This window comes from Siphateles boraxobius, unplaced genomic scaffold, assembly GCF_051911475.1.
Source record: "Siphateles boraxobius isolate OS27281-9 unplaced genomic scaffold, OSU_SipBor_1 8, whole genome shotgun sequence".
In the NCBI taxonomy this organism is placed as follows: domain Eukaryota; kingdom Metazoa; phylum Chordata; class Actinopteri; order Cypriniformes; family Leuciscidae; genus Siphateles; species Siphateles boraxobius.
In genome coordinates this window covers 4,619,922-4,641,599 of record NW_027509208.1, presented here as the reverse complement: position 1 = coordinate 4,641,599, position 21,678 = coordinate 4,619,922, and the positions used below count along the sequence as shown (strand labels likewise).

Here is a 21,678-nt window from a genome sequence, read left to right as displayed (position 1 = left end):
TTTAATAATTTCGATTACAATTACAACTGTATGTGAAAAAATATGCTTTGATTCGGCACAGCGTAAACAGTAGCAGCAGTTTTAAGGGCACCAAGTTGAAATTTCCATCTGGATCATGTTGCTTAATTTTTTTGGCTTGATAATATTTAGGTCTAGCCTAAAGCTATAAAAAGTTTGCTTGGAAAAAAAAATGTATTCACACTTATAAATGCAGGAAATCTATACTTGCATCTTTCCAAAATTAAGTCCCGATCTAGCAGTTCACTGGAATAAACTCCAAAGATCCTATGTATAGGAGTGACCTGTTTTGAGTTTAGGTGGGGAGTTGACTGTCAAGGCAATTTGTGAAAAAGAGAGAAAAAGTGCAACCTCAACAAAGCAGCAACAAAACACACAGCTCTACAGAATTTCCTTACAGCTACGATGATTTCTGTGTCATTTTAGAGGGAATCCCATTAGCAATTAAACCCGTTGAAAGCAAGTGAGAGAGTTATCAAATTCCACTGACAGTAAGTGAATGAGACAAAGTCTAACCACTCTCATTCTGTCTGTGATCAAAGTCATTTCCTTAATTAGACAACCGTGCAATAACCGCTTTCCATTGCTCACACACGCTTCTCCCTCTTACGATGAGCTTTGACGTTTCCCCTTTGTGAATTTGAAACGACGGCCCCAATTCGGCTTTGATAAAATTCAACAGTACTACCTCATACATCAGGTAGATAAACAGCAACGCAACAGCAGAAGTAAACAACGACAGAGAAACATACAGCTCAGCAAAACATGCAACAGAACAAACAGATGCGAGACCTGAAACGCAGCTCCTGCTTGGCAGCAGTGAAGTCATGGTTGCTATGGTCCTGGGGCAGGATGGGCCGGTGCGCGAGTTAGGAGATGATTAGTTTGGGATACAGGGTGTAGAACTGTTATATTAACAGACACACACGCACACAATCCTGTGCGCATGAATGAGCACACTACAAAAACAGAAAAGCAAAAATACCCAGGTAGCGACATAAATAAAGACACACGTACCACTGGGGCTACTAGTTGATAACTGCCTGACTCCGTGGCTCATGATATAAAGCAGCATCCGCTCCTCGGCAGGCAGACACATGCCGGCAGCGTTCCGTGGCCTGATGCCCACCGCTCAGGGCGCACAGGCCCGGCTCAGCGCTCCCAATCAGGATTTAGGCATCTGAGTATGTGGCCTCCGTTTGAGGACTCCATGCCTCAGTGAAAAGGAGCCAATCCCCTTTCCCTTCCCGCAATCTGTTCATTTTAATTACTCCTCCTCCTTCAGGGCATGACTTCTCATTACAACTCCCCTCATTTCCCTTCCTTTTTCAGATCACAATAAAGACACAAATGATTCATTTTGTTGAGGAAAACAAAGCTATTGCCAACACCGGAGACCCACTGTAGGGATACGGCCAAGCAATAGTGGAAGCCACAATTGAGGCAATTTTAAAGAGAAGTGAAGTGATAATCTGTGGATTTAAAGGTTAGACTCCATCACCAATGTTCAACATGCTCTAAACTAGTCAAATCCGTAAACCACGACATGCCAGAAATGGCTCTTTTCAACCATAAGCTTGATACGCTGTTGTTTACCATTGAATAAAGCTAATCAAGGGCTGACTGGAAACTGGAACTATAACGACAATCTTGAGGGGCTCTTTTGCTTTAAACCCCTGAAGACTGAAAGTTGCCATTAACTCTTCTATTAAACAATTGGCAGAGTAATCCTCTCAAAGTGAAACCAAACATCTGATAGCATCTGCTTATATAAATATTCATTTGCATCATTAAAGTTTAGTGAAAGAATGGATTATGTGATTTGGTGGAAAATTGGATTAACAGCATGCATTTTTGTGCTGTGGGTTGAGTTAGATGAGGTGACCTTTCCCTTCATGTCAGAAAACTAACTAAAAAACTATTATGGAGGTAAAAAAGTAATTGATTCAATCATTAATACACTTCCATAAACCACCGAACATTTGTCCATCCATCCATCCTTTTAGAGATTAATTTATTTTTTACACAAATAGTCTAAATTCTTCTTTTAAACACTAAGGAAATCTGTTTTAATTATCTGTTAATCATTTTTAATTTAGAATTTTGGAACATGTACAAACAAGCTCCCACTATTGTAGGCGGATTAAAAATTGCATCAAACATTATAATTCAATTATGCTCAGCTATATTTATCTGATCGCTTTGACTTTTGTAAACCAAAAGTTTAGCCAGGAAAACCAGAAGGTCATTCTCCTGAGAAAACATTGACAGACTTGGAGAGAAGAGTTTCATAGTTCTTCTATATTTTCAACTCTTAAAATTTACTCAGCTGCTCTGGTATATACTGCCGGACACAAAACGCCACATAAAATGGCAGAATGACATGCTCGCATCCCCAAAGCAACGTGAGGTGAGGCCAAAGAGCATGGCTAAGCAGGCAATCAGTAATCCCTGGACCAAATACATCTCACTCCTTCCCACACACACTACTAAATGCATGAGAATAGTCAAGCAGTTCCTATAAGCACATGCTAACTCGCAAAGGGCTGCGCTGTAAAATGAGATTACATTCACAGTGCCTCACAGAGGAAATAAGCTAATACTGAGTCACAGATGTGGGAACGTAATAATATTTATGTGTGAAGTGTAAATCGTGTTTTGTGCCAGTGTGGGTATATGCATTTTTTTTCACCTCTCTGTTTGGCCAGCAGGCTTTCAGAACGGCTTGGCTCCTGAAAAACACCAGTAGGTGGATGTCTTGGTCGCTGAGGCTGAATGAACGTTCTAGGATCTGCAGGACCTCAATTCGGGGTCGGACGGGTTTAGCATCGTCCCCGCAGAAAGGACGTAACCATGCCAGCATGTCCTCTGATGTCACCATATTCCCACTAAAATGAATTAATGTTAAAAAAAAATCAGCATTTTGATTTCTTTATGTACACATGCAGTATATTACAGATCATGCAAGCACTACAATTAAAAAGTCTAGGACAAGTAAGGCTGAAAGAAATTTATACTTTAACTCAGAAAGGATGCATTAAATGGATAGTAAATAAAATAGATAGTAAACGTTTACATTTCAAATAAATGCAGTTCTTTTGTACTTTCTAGTCATTGAAGAATCATGGAAAAATATGCATCACGGTTATCTTAAAAATATTAAGCAGCGCAGCTGATTTTATCACTGATTTTAATAAGAAATGTTTATTGAACACCTAATAAAAAGCATAATGAAATGATTTCTGATGGATCATGTGACCCTGAAGACTGGACTAATGATTTTATTATTTCTTATTATAATCCCATTTAAAGGGTTAGTTCACCCAAACATGAAAATTATAGATAATTTACTCACCCTCAAGCCATCCTAGGTGTATATGACTTTCTTCTTTCAGCCAAACACAATCGGAGTAATATATAAAAAAGAATATTCAAGCTTTATAATGGGAGTGAATGATACAATAGGCTTTGAAGACCAAAAAAAGCACACCCATCCATCATAAAAATAATCCATACGGCTTCAGGGGGTTAATAAAGGCCTTCTGAAGCAAAGTGATGCATCTTTTGTAAGAAAAATATCCATATTTATAACTTTATAAACTATAATCACTGGCTTCCAGTAACAGCCGTACACAAATAGAATTCCGGCGGAAGAGTGACCTCTGACCCGACGCATGACGTAGGTTGTAGGAGTAGCATAAGGTTAGGTGAGAGTAGACAAATAAATCACGGTTCAAACAAATAGAACTGGGCAACAAACTAACGTCTTTAAAAATGATTGTTTTAGACTTCTAATTCGTGACCGGAGTTTTGCTTTGCTCTATCCTCTGCGCTTCCCTGTTCGAACAATACGTCCTGCGTTGGGTCAGAGGTCACTCTTCCACCAGAACTAGACTCACGTATGCCCGTTTCCGGAAGCTAGTGATTATAGCTTATAAAGTTAGAAATTTGGAAATCTTTCTAACAAAACTGCATCGCTTTCCTTCAGAAGGCCTTCATTAACCCCCTGGAGCCGTATGGATTATTTTTATGATGAATGGATGCACTTTTTTGGGCTTCAAAATCTATGGTTCCCCATAATAAAGCTTCGAAGAGCCAGGATACTTTTTCATATAACTCCCAATGTGTTTGGCTGAAAGAAGAAAGTCATATACACCCAAGTTGGCTTGAAGGTGAGTAAATTATATGATAATTTTAACTTTTGAACCTTAACTGCAGAAACATCCTTGTAACCCACAGCAACTATACAACATATATATATATATATATATATATATATATATATATATATATATACACATACACACACACACACACACACACACACATATATATACACATGTATATATATATATATATATATATATATATATATACACACACACACATTCATATATTTGTATATACACACAAATATATATATATATATATTTGTTTGTGTGTGTGTGTATATACAGTGTGTGTGTATATATATATATATATATATATACACATATATATATATATATATATATATATACATACACACATATATATATATATATATATATATATATATATTTACACTAAAGAGTGTCCTTATACAATCTTACACTTAAACTAGCATATTATCCCTTCCTTGAGGTCAAATGGATAACATTGTGTTTCCGTAATAGTACATGGGATAGGAACATTGCATCAAAGGATACACCTACCCGCTTTCAACATTAGTGTGCACCGCTGCAACAATTCCTTCCAATACCTTCAAGGGGTCTGAATAATCTTTCAAGGCGTCCTTGTCACCACTGAAACACAGATACACACACACACACACACACACACACACACACACACACACACACACACACACACACACACACACACACACACACACACACACACACACACACACACACACACACACACAGCTTGAGTTTTGATTCAATTTCTTGAGGCTTTTAAGTGGCTCTATGGCTGCTGTGTGTAAATGTTGTATGTGTGTGTGTGTGTGCATCGAAGGAAGAGATTTTCACACTGAGCAATCTTAATGCTCTTCTGCTGATGTTCTAGCTCCAGGGCTCCTCCCTTCTCTTCTAGCCTTGTCTGTCTCCCTCCATTAAAGGTGTTTGTGTTATGTTTTCATGCTTGAGGCTGCACCATCTAATTATGTTTCTATTAATAATTACTTTGTGTTTTTATGCCAACATTCTCTCATTTAATTTCTACTGCTGCAGAAAACACTTCTGTCAGTCTGGTTAAATAATCTTTGGCCTCCAGAAACCGTTCTTCAGAGGTGTCCTCTTCACCATGATGTCAATAAAAGCTCAGTTTCCTTCAGTGCTGTTGTATGTTAGACCTTACCATATCTCTTTGGTTAAGAGATATCACAAGTCAAATAAAACATGAGCAATGCTTCGGCGGAGATGACAATTTTTATCATGTTGCTTTCAAAACATTCATGTTTCAACATCCTCTGTATAATATATATTATTTACTTCAGCTGTATTCCCACAATCAGCAGAACGCTAGTTGGGACACATTTTTCAGCTTTGGCCTTGCTGTAATCTGCACAGCAGCCCGTTTTATTGCTACAGCATCATTAAAATGTTCATGTAATGTTAAAGAATTGCTCTGACATCCCTCTGGTACTCTGGTTATAAGAGGGTTTATTTTTAATTCCCACATGAATTAATTATCTTTTAATTGTCTAAAATACTAATATAATAATCATACAAAGATTAAAAAGTTGTCAATGACTTTTCTATGACAATATTACTTAAAATATTCCAAGTCAGTTTGGGGTCAGTAAGATTTTCTCTTAAAGAAATTAATAGTTTAAAAAAAAAATTAATAATAAACCTTTGCTGATAATTAATCCATTTCAAATAAATGCATCTTTTGAACTTTCTATTCTATCCTGAAAAAATTATCACAGTTTCCACAAATATATTATGCAGAACAACTCTTTTCAACATTTATAATAATACAATTTTCTGAGAACCAAATCGTCATATTAGAATGATTTCTGAAAGATCATGTGACATTGAAGACTAGACTAATGGCAGCTGAAAATTCAGCTTGACCATCACAAATTACATTTTAAAATATGTTCAAATAGAAAACGGTAATGTAACATTTTAATAATATTTCATAACATTACTTTTTTTGACTGCATTTTTGAACAAATGAATAGTGCGTAAAATACTTAATTCAAAAATATTTTAAAAATCTTACCACACCCAAACTTTTGAACTGTAGTGTATACTAGCCACTTAATCTTGAAACAGATTTAAAAATTAATAAATCAGAAATCAACCGCAAGCCAAGATTTAGAAGAAGCATTCAAATATTTCAGCATCCCTTCAGTATTTAAGAATTTTAGCATCATCAATTTTATGATGCAGGGAGCAAAATCTTAAAACCTTGCTTTAAACTTCACTGCACCACTGAATGAAACTACACAGCAAATACACCGGTGTCCTTCAATGAAGGAACACTGTGATGCTAAAGGATTATTTATACATGAAACGTAACCGTAATCTTTTACTCCGCAGATATAAACATCAATCATGAGCAGCTTGGTAGACCACAGATTCGCACCTCCTTTCAAAGAGAATTTCTATGCCGTTAAAAACAGGGCACAAGAAAGCTGAGTACATCAGAGAATACAGTTCGATGAAATAAACTTTACAAAATAGTTTGACAATTCCCTGCACCCAAATCATTTCGTTGTTAACGATTCATTTGCCCACCTCTACAAACCAGTAATTAGCAGCAGAAGACAGGAACACGCTTTCGTTTTAAGCAATTACCTAGAATATGAATCACTCCAGGAGAGAGAAGAGGGGGAGGCTGCATCTGAATAAAAGCAACTGTAATCAATCTTCGTTTTTTCTGACCATCGTTTTCTCTGATTCAAGGGACCTTCACTAATCTTGCTTGATTACAGATTGAGCTGAAACGTCTGATCAACACAGACTCACAAAGCAGAATGACTAATAAGGAGGTGCAGAATGACGATTCCCACTCTTTGATGGTCTTAGGCCGTGTGTCCACCAAAGCGTTTTTAGCTAGCTGAAAACTCCTCGCTGTGGGCGCTTGAGAGCGTTTTGGCAGCGCAGCGTTTTTTCAGTTGAGACGCTTCGTTGCTATGATACAGAATATCCACAGCACAGTTTACTTGTAACTTATTTCGCAGATAATTTGTTTCATACTAAAAAATTATTTTTTATCCATTTTGTTGAGTTAGCTCTGCTGGTTGACGTCGCTGTACAGAAAGAATGTTGTGAGAGTTGGTGGTGTGGTATTTGTCCCATCCCTCCTCCACTGTGATTGGACGGCTGTGTAAAAAGTGACAGTGATGAGCGCTGCGTTTTACCCAAAGTTGAACATTCTTCAATTATCGGCGACCTGTAAAAAACACCGGGCGCTCAGCGCTTCAGTGTGAAAAAAACCCTCAGCGCCTCGTTACGCTCATGCCGTTCTAAAAACGCTGCGCTCCCATTGAAAACAATTGACAAAATACACCAGCCGCATGGAAAAACGCTTTGGTGGACACACGACCTTAGAGAATTAAGAAAAAAAAAAAAACCTTTACAAAGTATTTGGAATTGTAAAGGTCAATTCACAGCACATGCACAATGAAATCAAGAAACAAATCACTAATAAAAAAGTAGGGATGTGTTGATGAAATTCTGTTTGATTCTGATAAGATAATTTTTTATGGCATATCTGACAATATTTAACTTTTAGATGATATCGAGAAAAAAAAAAGAGTTTTGAATGTTACAAGTGAAATTAGGCACCACAACATTATAATTTACAATATAAGAAAAACGGATATTCATATAAAACTTTGTTAAAAAATTACATTTAACAGTGTTACTAAAATATTTTCAATATATATTGTTTTAAATCGCTAGATAATTTGTTTTAAAGATTCACTTTAAGTAAGCTTTAGATTATACAAAAGTAATGTACATGTAAAAATGCTTGAAATAAGCATGATAGGTTGGGGTGATTGGTCTCGTTCTCGTAACCAATGTGTGGGATGCAGGAGAAATGGGCAGGAATAAAGATCTGAGCAACTTTATCAAGGGCCAAATTGTTATGACAAAGCGACTGGATCAGAGTACCTCTGAAAAGGCTCTGGGTTAGCGGTAGAGCCCGACCGATATATCGGCGGGCCGATATTATCGGCCGATTTTAGGCATTTTCCTAACTATCGGTATCGGCATTTATAATGGCCGATAAATGAATATTTTAAAAAATGCGGGTACGGTGATTCATGTAAGGGTGGCGCTGCCAATAAAGCACCTAAAAGCTGTCACAAGAACTGGCAAAAATAATGATTATGAATACAACAAATATAGCAAGGAGACATTTTAATTGTTTATTAATAAACAAGTGTTTTCAGTCAGTGTCAGCCAAAGATGAAGTTGACGATGCTGACTCGCGATCTTCAGTGAGCGCGCGCCAGAGAGAAATGCACATTTCATACGATTACATGAGTCTGTCTGTCTTTCGTTTTGAATTGTTCTGTTTAAAAGTAGACATTTCAATATAGATATATTTCAATTCTCAGGTCTATACGCTGAGTTTCGGTTCATGAGACGAGCTCCAGTTCACCCGCAGGCGCCTCCGTGTCGAGATTATCTTCTTTAACATATCTTCTTCTAAATTTACTTCTTATAAATTAAATCCAGGCAAATGGCTGATGAAACATTGATTAAAATTAAGATACAATTAATACAAAACGAAATTCACTTTGAAACGAAAGGTTTTGTGCTTTCTGTTTGATGTCTATGTGAAAGTTTCAAAGCATTAGTGCCGCTTTCAGAGCGCTCACGTCCGTAGTGCTGAACTGTCGCGTCTGTAACATTGTTTTTTCCTCATAAATGCAAACACGAAAAATTAAATAAAACAAAATAAAATGAATATTTTATGTAGCCTGTGGAGACTGAGAGCCAACCCTTCTTCATCCGGTGGGTAGTAGCCTACTTGTGATTTGCGCAGTGTAATTCACAGAATTGATTTCTCTGCTACAAGCCTCTGTCACGTATTGTGTGAGCTTGTGACTATTGCAAGCGCGCAGCTGAGAAGTCCTGATTATATTGTCTGCTATATTTAGGCCTTCTTCTTATTTATTAAGGCAATTGGTTGATGAAACATTGATTAAAATGCGTGGCGCTAGCGATCTCCGACAGTAAACTGATTCTGCTTTGTCTAGGGTAAACAGCTGTTGCGACGCGAGCAGTAACGGCCGCGTCCGGTGTAGACACCGTGTTAAAGCTCATTCTGCCTGATAACGCTACGTTACAACATCAAGCAATATTCCAAAAATGTATATAATTATAACACTTTATATAGGGCCATTTTGCATTAAGAGTAGCCTAGTTTCATGTTTAGTACATTTTGCTTACTAATTATTTAAAATAGTATAAAAGTACTGTACATATGTAATTAAAAACATTTTCATTATGATATTATTCATTTTACTTTAGTAAAAAGATCTGAGTTCTTCCTCCACTGGTAGAGATTAGAGGAATTAAGAGTAAAAATAGAAGATAATAAGGTTTTGTCAGTGACACTTTTTATATATTTATTGATACAAGTTATGACTAAATTAAAAGACAAAGTCGTCGTTAGTGAAGATTATGCAACAGTATTTAGAATATAATATAATATAATATAACATGCAATGCAAACTAGTTTGGTTACAGCTCAGCTGTATAATTCTCATTCTATCATTCCCCCTGCCTCCATTACATATCTGTCACACAAGTGTTTGATTACCACATTTGAGTGATCATTGCAAAACGTGTTTATAAAATATATTTATTCTGTTTATAGCTACTGTGTAAAGTACCCATCAAAAGTTTGTACACACCAATAGGAAAGTGTCCAAACTTTTGACTGGTATACTGTACTATAATACACATAAATAATATTGCTACTGTATTATAATATACACATAAATAATATCGGCCGATATATCGGTATCGGGCTTTTTTTACTCCCTAATATCGGTATCGGCATCGGCCCCCAAAAATCCATATCGGTCGGGCTCTAGTTAGCGGCATTATGAATTCAGAGAAAACAGTGGTCCGAGGAGGGACAAACCACTGACAAGGTGTTGGGCGCCCAAGGCTCATCGATGCACGAGGGGCAGCAAAAGCTATCCCGTCTGGTCCGAGCCAACAGTGTGGCACAAGTCACACAAGACTTTAATGACGGTTATGGGAGGAATGTGTAAACACACATTGCATCGGAACTGGAGCTTGGAACAGAGGAAGAAGGTCACCTGGTCCGATTAGTCCCATTTTCTTTTACATCACGTGGACAGCCGTGTGCACCATTTACCTCGGGAAGTGACGGCACCAGGATCGACAAGCCGGTGGAGGGAGTGTGATTCTCTGGGAAATGTTCTGCTAGGAAACCCTGTGTCCGGCCATACAAGTGGATGTAAACTTGACACGTACCACCCACCTAAATATTGTTGCAGACCAGGTACGCCCCTTCATGACAATGGTCTTTCCTGGTGGAAGTGGCCTATTTCAGCAGGATAATGCACCCTGCCACAATGCACACATTGTTCAGGAATGGTTTGAGGAACATGATGAAGAGATCAAGGTGTTACCCTCGCTTCCAAAGTCCTCTAATTTAATTCAGTTGAACATCTGTGGGATGTGCTGGACCAACAAGTTCCACGGCGGCACGCAGAGGACCAGCATCATATTAGGGAGGTGGTCAGAATGTTTTGGGTTATCAGTGTACATTTTGGTCATCCACCCATTCAATATGGTACTGATTCATCATGTATACCTGATGAAAGTTTTTTTCTTTTTCACAACATGTTCTAAACAGGAATCCTTTGAAAAGTTTTTGGCTGTATGTATGCAAGATTCAATACTTGAAACTTGCTGAATGGGACATAATCTACCACCAGGGTAAATTATTAAATCACAGTGACAGTCTTTCCAGACTTTTTAGGATCTTAATTGTTGGTTCGAAACCTTAAACAAATAGGTTCACAATATACTGCCTTTTATAAGTTGTGGTGAAAAAAGAGATTGGTTCAAAAATCTACACTGGCTCTACCCTACTCTCTGAACTGATAGTATTACTAAGGATAGTGTTATTAAGAACCAGCCAGCAGGGAAGGTGGTGACCTCCAAAAAGCAGGAGATGAAAGGTAAGAAAAAGAGCGAAAGTGAGCTTTAAAGGAGAGAGATGAGAGTCCAGGGCAGAGGCCAACGTTGTGTTTAACTCAATCAAGCAAAAACACATCCAGCCTGACACAGGTTAATAGAGGGATAGGCCATAAAGACACAGACGGAGAGAAGGAGAAAGAGAGAAAGGGAATGCATTAAGAGAAACGAGCGAGGGTATAAAACAGACTGGGAGAAAATGAGGGCGAGATTAAGAAAACAACATCGGTGGAGAGAAATGGGCAGAAGTGCAGATCGCTGTACCTGAGAGCAGTTATGATCAGCTCCACTGCATCCTGGACGATGCTTTTCGGCGATAGGTTACTCGTTCCCACGGCGACTGCGAGCAGCTGCTTGATTCTTTCGAGGGGCTGTCCGTCCATGGCCATTGTGACAGCCAGTTGGCGAACCTTCGATCGCTCGGACCTAGACAGGTCATAAATGCTACTGTACTTCCGCAAGCTCTCCTAAAACAAGAGAAGAATACAAAGACATAAACACTCATGCTCAGGTGACATTGGCCTCTCTATGTTCCTTTTGAGACATCTAGTTGCAAAATACACCCGAAGACATGTATGAAACAGAACGATTTGTTTGTTCACTGAGAATCATGTGGAACAAGCTTGTCACACACACACACGCGCACGCATGCTTCAAAACCAGGGGAGCCTTTTCAGGTGTCATAAGCGCAGTTCTGGCACAAGGCTATAACTATGCTTCCCATTATCCTATGCATACACTGCCATTTATTCATCAAGGATGCATTATATAGATCAGCAGTTGCCGTAAAAAAGTATCATGGGTTACACAATTTTTTTCCTCAACATTAATAATAATAAAAGATTGTTTCTTGTAAACCACATCACCATATTAGAATGATTTCTGAAGGATCGTGTGAAATGTTGAAATTGTTATTTTATTTTTTTAATGAAGGGAAATATCTATTCGTTTTTAATGCGGTTAAGTTTAATTTTTGACTCTATAAGCAATGACTGCACTAATGCCAGTGACAAGCAATATCTTATTTGTTCATTCAATTTAAAAGCTAAAAAGTTACATTTAGCATTTGTTATATTAGCTGTGGATTTTAACTGAAATTAATTTTTTATTAGAAATTGTATATATTTTTTTTTCAATGTATTTGATTTTTTTTAAACTGAAGTCTGTAACTTGGCTCTCTAGCGGTTAATAAACAGAACTTTATATTTCTTGCGAAAGAACATTGAAGCCGAAGCAACTCTGTTTTTGTCTATGACGAGTCACGCAGGTAACTGGGCTACTCCGCAGCGGTGGCGACCCAACCGGTCTAAAATAGGCCGAATAAAATAAACGCATATAGGTGTCGCATAGTTATTCAGGATAAGACAAAAACAAAATTTTGAAAATGGATTCATGATGTACTCGCTTATTATATAAATTTTGAACACAAAAAAAGTTACAGACTGCAGTTTTAAAGGGTAACTAAACCCTAAAACAACTTTTTTTTAGTTAATGATCTGTAAAACTGGGGCTTTATTAGTGCTGGTCATTGAATCGAGTAAATTTTTTGACATTTGGGTATAAAGTGTTTTAATTCTACAATATATGGTGTAAAAACGTCTGAGTGCTGCCCTCTTCAGGTTGAACGGTGGCTACTGCAGTTGAATTTTCCTGTTGGAAGTTGTGGTGCTGCGTGATGTAAGCAGGCACCAGCTCAACACACCCTTGCCATAGGCTCAGCCCCTGGTATAAAAACATCTTGTTCCGTCAAAACCACTGGAGCCAGTCAGGAGTTGGAATTGCGAGTAGGGATGCAGCGATTACCGGATTTCACAATTAACCGCGCTTTAAAACGTCACGGTTAATTAATCGTAAAGACTATGCTACACCGAGTGTTCTGCACGGAACGGAACTTTTGCACCAAACGAAAACAAGGTTACACCAGCGGTGCACTAGCTTAATGCCGTGTTCAACCACTATGGCAGAGGGACTAGCAGCGATGCTCTATTTCCACCGAAAAAACGCTTTAAGGGCCTGTTCACAGATCGCGTCTTTTGCAGGCTCAAGTTCGTTATTTCAAATGTAGGCGCGCGGCATGCGCGCTTATAAGGGAAGCGACGCGCTCGTTTTTTTCCAAGCGCGTGCGCGCCGCATCTAGATAAAAACATCTCTACTTTTCATAATGCCGCAAGCGCACCTTAGGTCAAGTGACAAGAACCAACACAGCAACAACAGAAGCCTCCGGACGGAGCGCAACCGCCCTAGCGCTTTGGAAAAAGGAGAAGGTGGCGTGCAACTTTCAGCTTTCAGTGCAAAAAAACAACAACAAAAAAACAGCGGAATGTTTTGGTTACGCAAGTCTGTGGAAAACAGAAGTGACGTGCTCTCAAGATTTTCAGTCAGTGAACATTTAACTTAATATCCTATTGCTTTCTCCTGTAAATGTTAGGCTTTGTAGTTTTAATATGCCCGGTGTAAAACACTAACATAAGATCAGGGCCGTGTAGACTTCTAGAACTACCAATTAACTGCATTTCAGTTATTAATAACAAAGCATGAGAGATGTTCTCAGTTTCTTTCTATAATTTTTACTTAAACTTCAAACAAACAAACCAAAATAATGAGATTATAATAGATGATTTTCTAAAGGCGCATGTAAAATTTGGATTAATAATTAAAAAAAGAGTATTAAAATAAGTACAATAATATTGGAGTGGATAACATTTGGACTATATTTGTTTTCTTTTTAAAAGAAATACATAGTTAATATTTAGCTTACATTTAATTCAATAGAGCCAACTACTTTGTTTATTCTTATTTTCATTGGGATTTATTATCCCTTTATTTGTTTTTAAGTCAAATACCAACAAGATATTGTTTTCATGTTATCAAGTTTTCTACCTCAGGTTGAAAATAAATTTAGAACAAACTAAACACTTAATCATCTTGTGATCTTTTTCAATCAAATAGCCCTGCAGCCATTGACTTAATTTGTTATTTTTAAAAGAAAAATGCTGGATGTTTACAAAGCACTTCTCTATAATTCCAAAGGAAGAGATTGATTATCGTTTGTCATTTTATAATTTTGTACTGTGTTGTGGCAAATAACACATTAAAATCTAGTGTTGAGTGTTCATGTGATATTATACATATAGTTTTGTGAAATTAATTGATGCATGATAATCGTTAAATCGTGATTATTTCTCAGACAATAATCGTACTTACAAAATCTGTAATCGTTGCATCCCTAATTGCGAGTATTGAAAACGATCAGGATAGCGTATATTAGCATCTAGTTAGCATAGCATTTATATAGTAATTCAGATAATTTTGTGTAGCCTATGTAGTTAATTAGCATAGTTGTCGGTAGGGCTGGGTAAAATAAATAGATTTCTCGATTTTAATCGACTCTCCTTTCTACGAACCAATATCGATTCTTAAATCCCAAGAATCGATTAGGCTAGTCATCCTGTTTTCTGTTGATGAATGAATGGAACATTCTAGCGCACATCCCATCCAATAAATCGCAATAATATTTGTGCTTTGTTACTATTGATATGAAACAAAGTCTAAGATTTCAAATTACTTCCATTTTCTTAAGAAATTCAAAACATATACGGTTTTGGCGCTGTGGCGTGAGATCGCTGTGGGGCAGCTCAGCTCGAGAAGCAGCAGCGCAGAGCGCACATGATCTTCTCTTCCGCCTTAATAATACCAGTTACAGTGCGAAATAAACATGAATGAGCATCTGAATGTGTGTTAAAAGATAGAGAACAACTTATCGAAATCCGTGTCATGTCACATGAAATCGCTCAATCAGTGTTTCAACCGTGGAAAGACGTCAGTAAAACAGCTTGTAAACAATGTCATGTAACGTCACATTTACATCCAGTGACCATAAACTCGTTAGTCAGCAAGAACAATTTACTCTAGAGAGGAGCATCAACATTTTGCTAAATATATGCACCATATTACATATTCATTATATTTTTTAATTTTCTTCAATATTTAATGCATGTTTGAATAAATCTGGCAAGTTTTTATGACAGCCACCATTTAAATGTTTATATTACATAACTTTATTATTATAAAAATAAATAAAAGTGTAATTGTTACCTTCAATATTATAGTAGGCTAATGAAGCCTAGTAGGCTACAACTGACTCCCAGAGTTTACAGCATTGGTTAAGAGATTTGTTTTCCTTGAGAAAATGTGCTATGTAACTGATATCCAAAATAATCAATATTGAATCGAAATCGAATTGCAAGCTTGTGAATCGAAATCAAATTGAATTGTGAAATTTGTGTCAATACCCAGCCCTAGTTGTTATTGTAGTATTGTTAGAAGCATATTTAGTCAGTAGTTAGTAGTATTTCATCAGTTAGGATAGCTTCAAGTTAGCGTAGATGTTTAGCGTTAGCTTTATCTGTATTTAGTACAGTGGTTAGGATGGGACGTAGATGTAGTGTTGCAACAGCACTGCTTGCTCTGAAAAGCGACGAAGGGCCAAATGCTGCTCTTCCTGCATGGATTCCACCACCACATCAGCGTCTTGATGTGAGTGAGTATATATTTGTAATCACAATTTATGTTCCTTCCTATTAGGCTAAAGTTAATCCTCTGGGGTCGACAAACGCACCGGCGCGTTTTGCGGTCACTTGCATTGAAATCTCATCGTAAATTAACCGAAACTCAGTGTATGTCTCACAGACATGACAGATATCTAAATAAAGCTTGAAATGTCATTAAACGAAACAATTCAAAACGAAAAGAAATAGGCCACTCGCTGATTATTTAATCCATGATGTGCATTTCTCTCTATGCGCGTTCATACGGAAATGGCGATCATCAAATTAAACGAAACTACTCAAAACGAAAAGAAATAGGCAAGCCTACTCTCTGATTATGTAATCCATGATGTGCATTTCTCTCTATCGTTCACTATGGAGATGGCGATTCGTCAATTTCTTTAAACGAAACAAATCAAAAGGAAAAGAAATATAGGCAGCATACTCTCTGATTAATCCATGATGTGCATTTCTCTCTATAGGCGCGTTCACTACGGAGATATCAATCGACAATTTCTTTAAACGAAACAATTCAAAACGAAAAGAAAAAGGCTAGCCTATACCTTCTGATTATGTAATCCATGATTTGCATTTCTCTATATGCGCGTTCACTAGGAGATGTCGATCGTCAACTTAATCTTTGCAGCACTGACAGAAAAGTTGTATTAATAAAAATCAATGGACGCGTGTCACCGGATTTACAAATGCACTTCTTGCTTGTTGCTTGTTAATTTAATTTAAAGTAATTAATAAAATGAATACAATTGTCATAATTAAAATAATTAAATATTATTAATTGTCCCATTTTTGCTCATTTATAAATAGCATTTATATCTACCACCCCCTCAGCACATGGGTTAAAAAATTATTTGGCGCCACCATATTATAACGGCCCACGTATTAAAAATAGTCGAGTCTAAATAGGCCTACGAGCCATAGGCATTATTACATTTAATGCCGTCAGCCGGGATCAGAATCAACGTGCACGGGTTGGCCTTGATTTTTATTTTTTGCCTGATCTGGTATTCAGTTTCTGAACGGTGTAGGCACAAGCCAACAGTTTGGTGACGCTGTCTGAGCCTTATGTCATAATTTTTAATTAGTCACGGTAATACCGTATACCCCGGTAAAATAGGGAGGAGGTTTGAAGGTATCAAAATTTGGATACCGCCCAAGCCTATTCTCTGCTATTAAATTATCTAATTCAAAACGAAAACAAATATTCTCTGTAAATGTAATCTGTATGAAAAGATAGAGATGTCAGTCGTCCTCATGGCAACTCATTATCTGCTAATGTGAACATGCCTATAGAGACTGCGCACTATTGAAACGTGGGTCACCTTTGTTGAGCTAACACATTGTTTTTTTTAATCGTATTGCAAATTATTAATTAATGGATGTTTTAATAAAAAAGGAAAAAAAAGGGCACCAAATATAATAATCTAGTAAAGCGACAGGCTCATACCCGCACCTGTAAGCTCACGTTCATCTGCCTCCACTTTTAAGCACAATCTCAAAATCTAATCAATAATCGAAGAATAAAACCAAGTTCTGCCCTGCAGTTTTTCTTTTCTAATCTGTTACTCTCAGATGTACTTTAAAATAAGGAAGAAAAAGTATAGAAAATCTGACTATACTTATGTTTCATTGTGAATTTAAGTTAGTAACTCTCCTAACACTAGCAGGTTGCAGGCAGCAAGGCAACTCCAACAGAGAATTAAACTGCAGTTTCCAATATCGCGTAAATCCCTATGGGAGCATGTTGTGCGACACGGTGAAGGTGTGCCGGTAATGAGATACGGCAGTATCTGCTCGATAAGTGTGCGCTGTAAAAATGAATCCATATATTTCCATATACAAATGGCTCAATGTGTGCATTAAAGAAACCACAGGCTGACATGGACTGCCTGCTACTATCCTGCAGTCAGGACAACAGCTACAAACCTGCCAATCAATCACAGACACTGCTCACAGGTCAGGAAAGGGAGAAATTGTGGAGGAGGAGGAAACAAGCAAGTAGCTTGGATACTTGCAAAACATTTAAGGCTCTATTTACAGCATCTGTCTTGGATGATAAAATGACAGTTATGTTTAAGTTAAGTTTATGTGTGCGTTGAAGATTACCTCTTGACTTGTCTTGAGTGACAGAGTGAAGGGGTGGCTCAGAGTCTCTAGATGAGCGAGAGACTGCTGCACGTGAGTGAGGGCGGAGTCAAAGTTGGAGGCGGAGTTTTCCCTTCTGTCATCATTACCCTTTTTTTTACTCTTGTCGCTAATGCCTTTTAGAGCCTTCTGTGCACGCTTGGAGATCTCCAGCCTGGCCTCTACAGACAGCTAAACGCATACAGAAATCACACACAAAAGAAAGACAAGAATAAATATGTTACAAAGCTGAAGCTTTTTTTTTCAATATTCAATATGTTTTTCTATATCAACCAAATATGATGATTCCCTAGCGAGAAAGCCCTACGTAAAATATAAATCCTTTAATACAATAAAATAGTAATGCTGAAATATTATTACAATTTGAAATAACGGTTTAAAAAAAATTCTATATATATATATATATATGTGTGTGTGTGTTTGGGTGTGTGTGTGTATATATATATATATATATATATATATATATATATATATATATATAAAAACATTAATTCATTCCTGTGACGGCAAAAGCTGCATTTTCAGCATAATTTCTACTATCATTACAAACAAACAAACATAAGAATAGTGAAGGAAATTAAATTCTATCAGTAGTAGTCACCCACAGGTGACCCCATAGAGTGGAAGTTACCCAAAATGTCCTCACATCCTGAAATGTTGAAATATGCTCAAGCTTTTCTGCTTGAACTAATGCTCAGTCAGCAATGGGCCATTATTCTGCAGCACATCTACTATTATAATCCACAATAGTTATGATGTCGCATAATTCAGTCTCATCCCATTTCTCATTTAGTTTAATCTCAGTGAGAAAACTCCACAAGCCTGGGTTCATCTTATACTGTTTACCTCCAACACTCCCCTCCCACGCTCATCTGCTATCACTTACACAAACGTACATAAACTGTATTTACTCACGGTTCGCACATAATCTACAGCAGAGGCATGGCAAATGTCATTGGCTGCTTCTCCCTGTGGCATTCTTGAGTACCAAATCAATGTCACTCTTACCTTAATGGTGGGAGTGGGTGTTTGTTTATGGGAATGAGAGTTTGTAACTTGCTTTCAACTCTAATCATTACATTATATCAACATAACAATCATTGCAATAACATCATTTGAACACCCCAGGGGCCAACGAGCATTAGCGATTAGCCTTTTGATTACAGAGGCTCATTTAGGATGTTTGCCACAGGGCCGAGTGTGTATGTGACTTTTTTGGTATACACGTGTGTATGCTCGACTTGCAGGCAGAATAAATAGAAAACGAAGCCTTCTATAAAAGTATGGAAGAGATGAAAGGTGCTAAAACATCACACAGCACTTAGTGTACATGAACAATGTCCAAGTCAGTAAACGCACCACAGACTTATGGCATATACATGTGCATTTGTTGATTTTAATGATTCTTTTTAATTGCAGCAGGCTTTAACCCTCATGGGTCTGAGGGGTTTTCTGGGTCCTGGAGGTGTTTTGAAATGCTCTGACATTTGTGCTTTTTTCAGTTATTTATAAACATGTTAATGGCAAATGTGTAAATTCACTCTATATAGCACAAACGGGGCTTCAGTAATATGTGAGCAACATGTATGTACATGTTTGTATTTTTGAGAGAATATTGTTTATGCATGGTTATTGAAAAAACTAAAACTTAAAGTGTCTGAAATAAGGCCGGGCTTTTCTTCATGTACAGTTAAGTATTTAATCCAGGCTTCTCTATATTATCATGGAGGACTGGGAATCAATGTATTAAAAATCACATTTCATACGTAATTGATGGTTTAAAAATGAAATGCAGTTAAATGTACCAATATACGGTATATAAATGATTAATGTTTTATTTTATATAGTTGTATTTAAGTAACATTTTAAACATGAATCAAATATTCATGAATATATACACTTTCAATACCCTTAAAATGGCATTAAAATGGCATTAAAAGAACAGACAATTGTTCTTTACCCTTAAATTTTTTTTATTGATTTGTCATTTTTTGTACTCAATGCAATTTGCAAATATGGTAGCAATACAGCTCTGATCTTAGCCAATTATTTTTTGTTAAATGTAATGTTTTGTTGCAGTTTGAGAGGATTTTGAAAGTAGATGATTGCAAACTTCGAACTGAAAACCCTCTAGACCCACCCCCTTTCTGCATTAGACTCACCTTATTGGCTGCTTCAGGGGAAAAGGTGATGGCATCCAAGAAGTTAACACAATCTACGGGCAGCAGTCGGTCAAAGTATTTGGCACAGGTGTCATAGGCATGAAGGAAGTCGTGATCGCTCTGGGGGGCTTTTTTCAGTATATGCTGATCCCCTTCCCAGAACAGTTTATGAAGCCAGGTGGCATGTACAGCGCTAGAGGTAAGTGGTTCTCCTCCCTTCTGGGGGATTCGAGGGGCCAGTTTGGAGATTGACAGGACGTTCTGGCTAGTCAATATCGGCTCCAGAGCTTTCAAAGGAACTGAATCCTGGTCTGTCAGCTTCTTATAGTCCAGACCTAAGGAGCAAAACATTATGATTCCAACATCATACAGAATATACACAGGGAGTAGTTGACACAAATTTTAATGTAGTGAATATTTCTCAGATTGAAAATCAATATCTGTATAGACACTTCATTTAAAGCCTTAACAACAAAAATACATATATATAAATTGTACATTTCTCCTGTTACATGTTACACTAGAGGAACAAGGACAATGGAGTCCACTATTAACATTGAATGTGGAATTTGAAAATAATCAATCTCAATCTCTATTAATCTGAAATATGGGACATTTATTGCAGTTTCAAGTTTCGATATGGTTTCTATTTATGTTAATCAATGTGAATTGGCATGCCTCCAGGATATATCACATCAGACGGACAACATTACACTGACAAACAAGCTTTGTCAGGGCATTAAATATTGAAACACCTGCCTCTGAGAATGGGCCCATCTCACGACAGGGGCCAGAAGGGCATTCAACAAACATATACACTCAAACAGACAGAGATGTGGAAAAGAAGGTGCCATCTCTGTCCCTTGGGTTGTGGCAGATGCTAGGAACAGTCTTTACAGGACTGTGTCGGAGAGCATGTATGCGACAGGTGTGTTTTCGGTGCCTACTAAGTGTGAAGGTATCAGTTGAGACAGGAGAGAGTATGGTGCAAAAACTCTGACAAACTCCCTCTTGACCTTTCAATACACTCACTCCAAGACTACCAATTTGAAAGATTATTCATTAATCTTTAGTTCTAGCTCCTTTCAGCACGATATAAGAAGTGGCATAAAGCTACTCAGAACCACAATATTTGAGTATAAGTCTATGAATAATAGATTTACTGTAATAAATAATAGATATGCTGTTCAAAAGTTAAGTGTTTGCAAGAAAAGCCCTTCTATAGTATGTTATTACTAAGTGAAAGCACATGCAACCGTATTTAGAACTAATTAACAGACACATGCACTTCTGCACAATCTGGAGAAGAAAAAAAAATTCCTTGCCTTTTCTCACACGTAAGTACACAACATATATGCAGATATAACTGTATGACATTTATTACGTTTGCATTATCACATGCACTGCCCTCAATGATGGAAAGAGAGAGAGAGGTAAGGAGCTAATGAACTCATTTAAACCTCACTCCATGTTTTGTGTGTATTATAATAATCTCTCTTATCAGAAAAGAACAAACATGTATTGTATGCGGGCTAATTAACATTCCTCTATTATTTTCATTGGCACCCTCATTGCTCAGCGACCCATTTCCTGTCATCT

At 37.3% G+C, this 21,678-nt stretch overlaps 1 protein-coding gene across 2 annotated transcripts in view; it reads right to left on the bottom strand.

The window, feature by feature from the left end:
* nbas (NBAS subunit of NRZ tethering complex) overlaps window positions 1-21,678 on the bottom strand; it is a 181,837-nt gene that overhangs the window by 43,794 nt on the left and 116,365 nt on the right. For both annotated transcript variants that reach the window (XM_077220068.1, XM_077220069.1), the window contains exons 44-48: window positions 20,080-20,414; window positions 17,879-18,088; window positions 11,472-11,674; window positions 4,713-4,802; window positions 2,711-2,906 (exon numbers count right to left, since the gene is read on the bottom strand). In XM_077220068.1, the coding sequence (XP_077076183.1) occupies window positions 2,711-2,906; window positions 4,713-4,802; window positions 11,472-11,674; window positions 17,879-18,088; window positions 20,080-20,414 (1,034 nt within the window). The remainder of the gene's footprint in view (window positions 1-2,710; window positions 2,907-4,712; window positions 4,803-11,471; window positions 11,675-17,878; window positions 18,089-20,079; window positions 20,415-21,678) is intronic.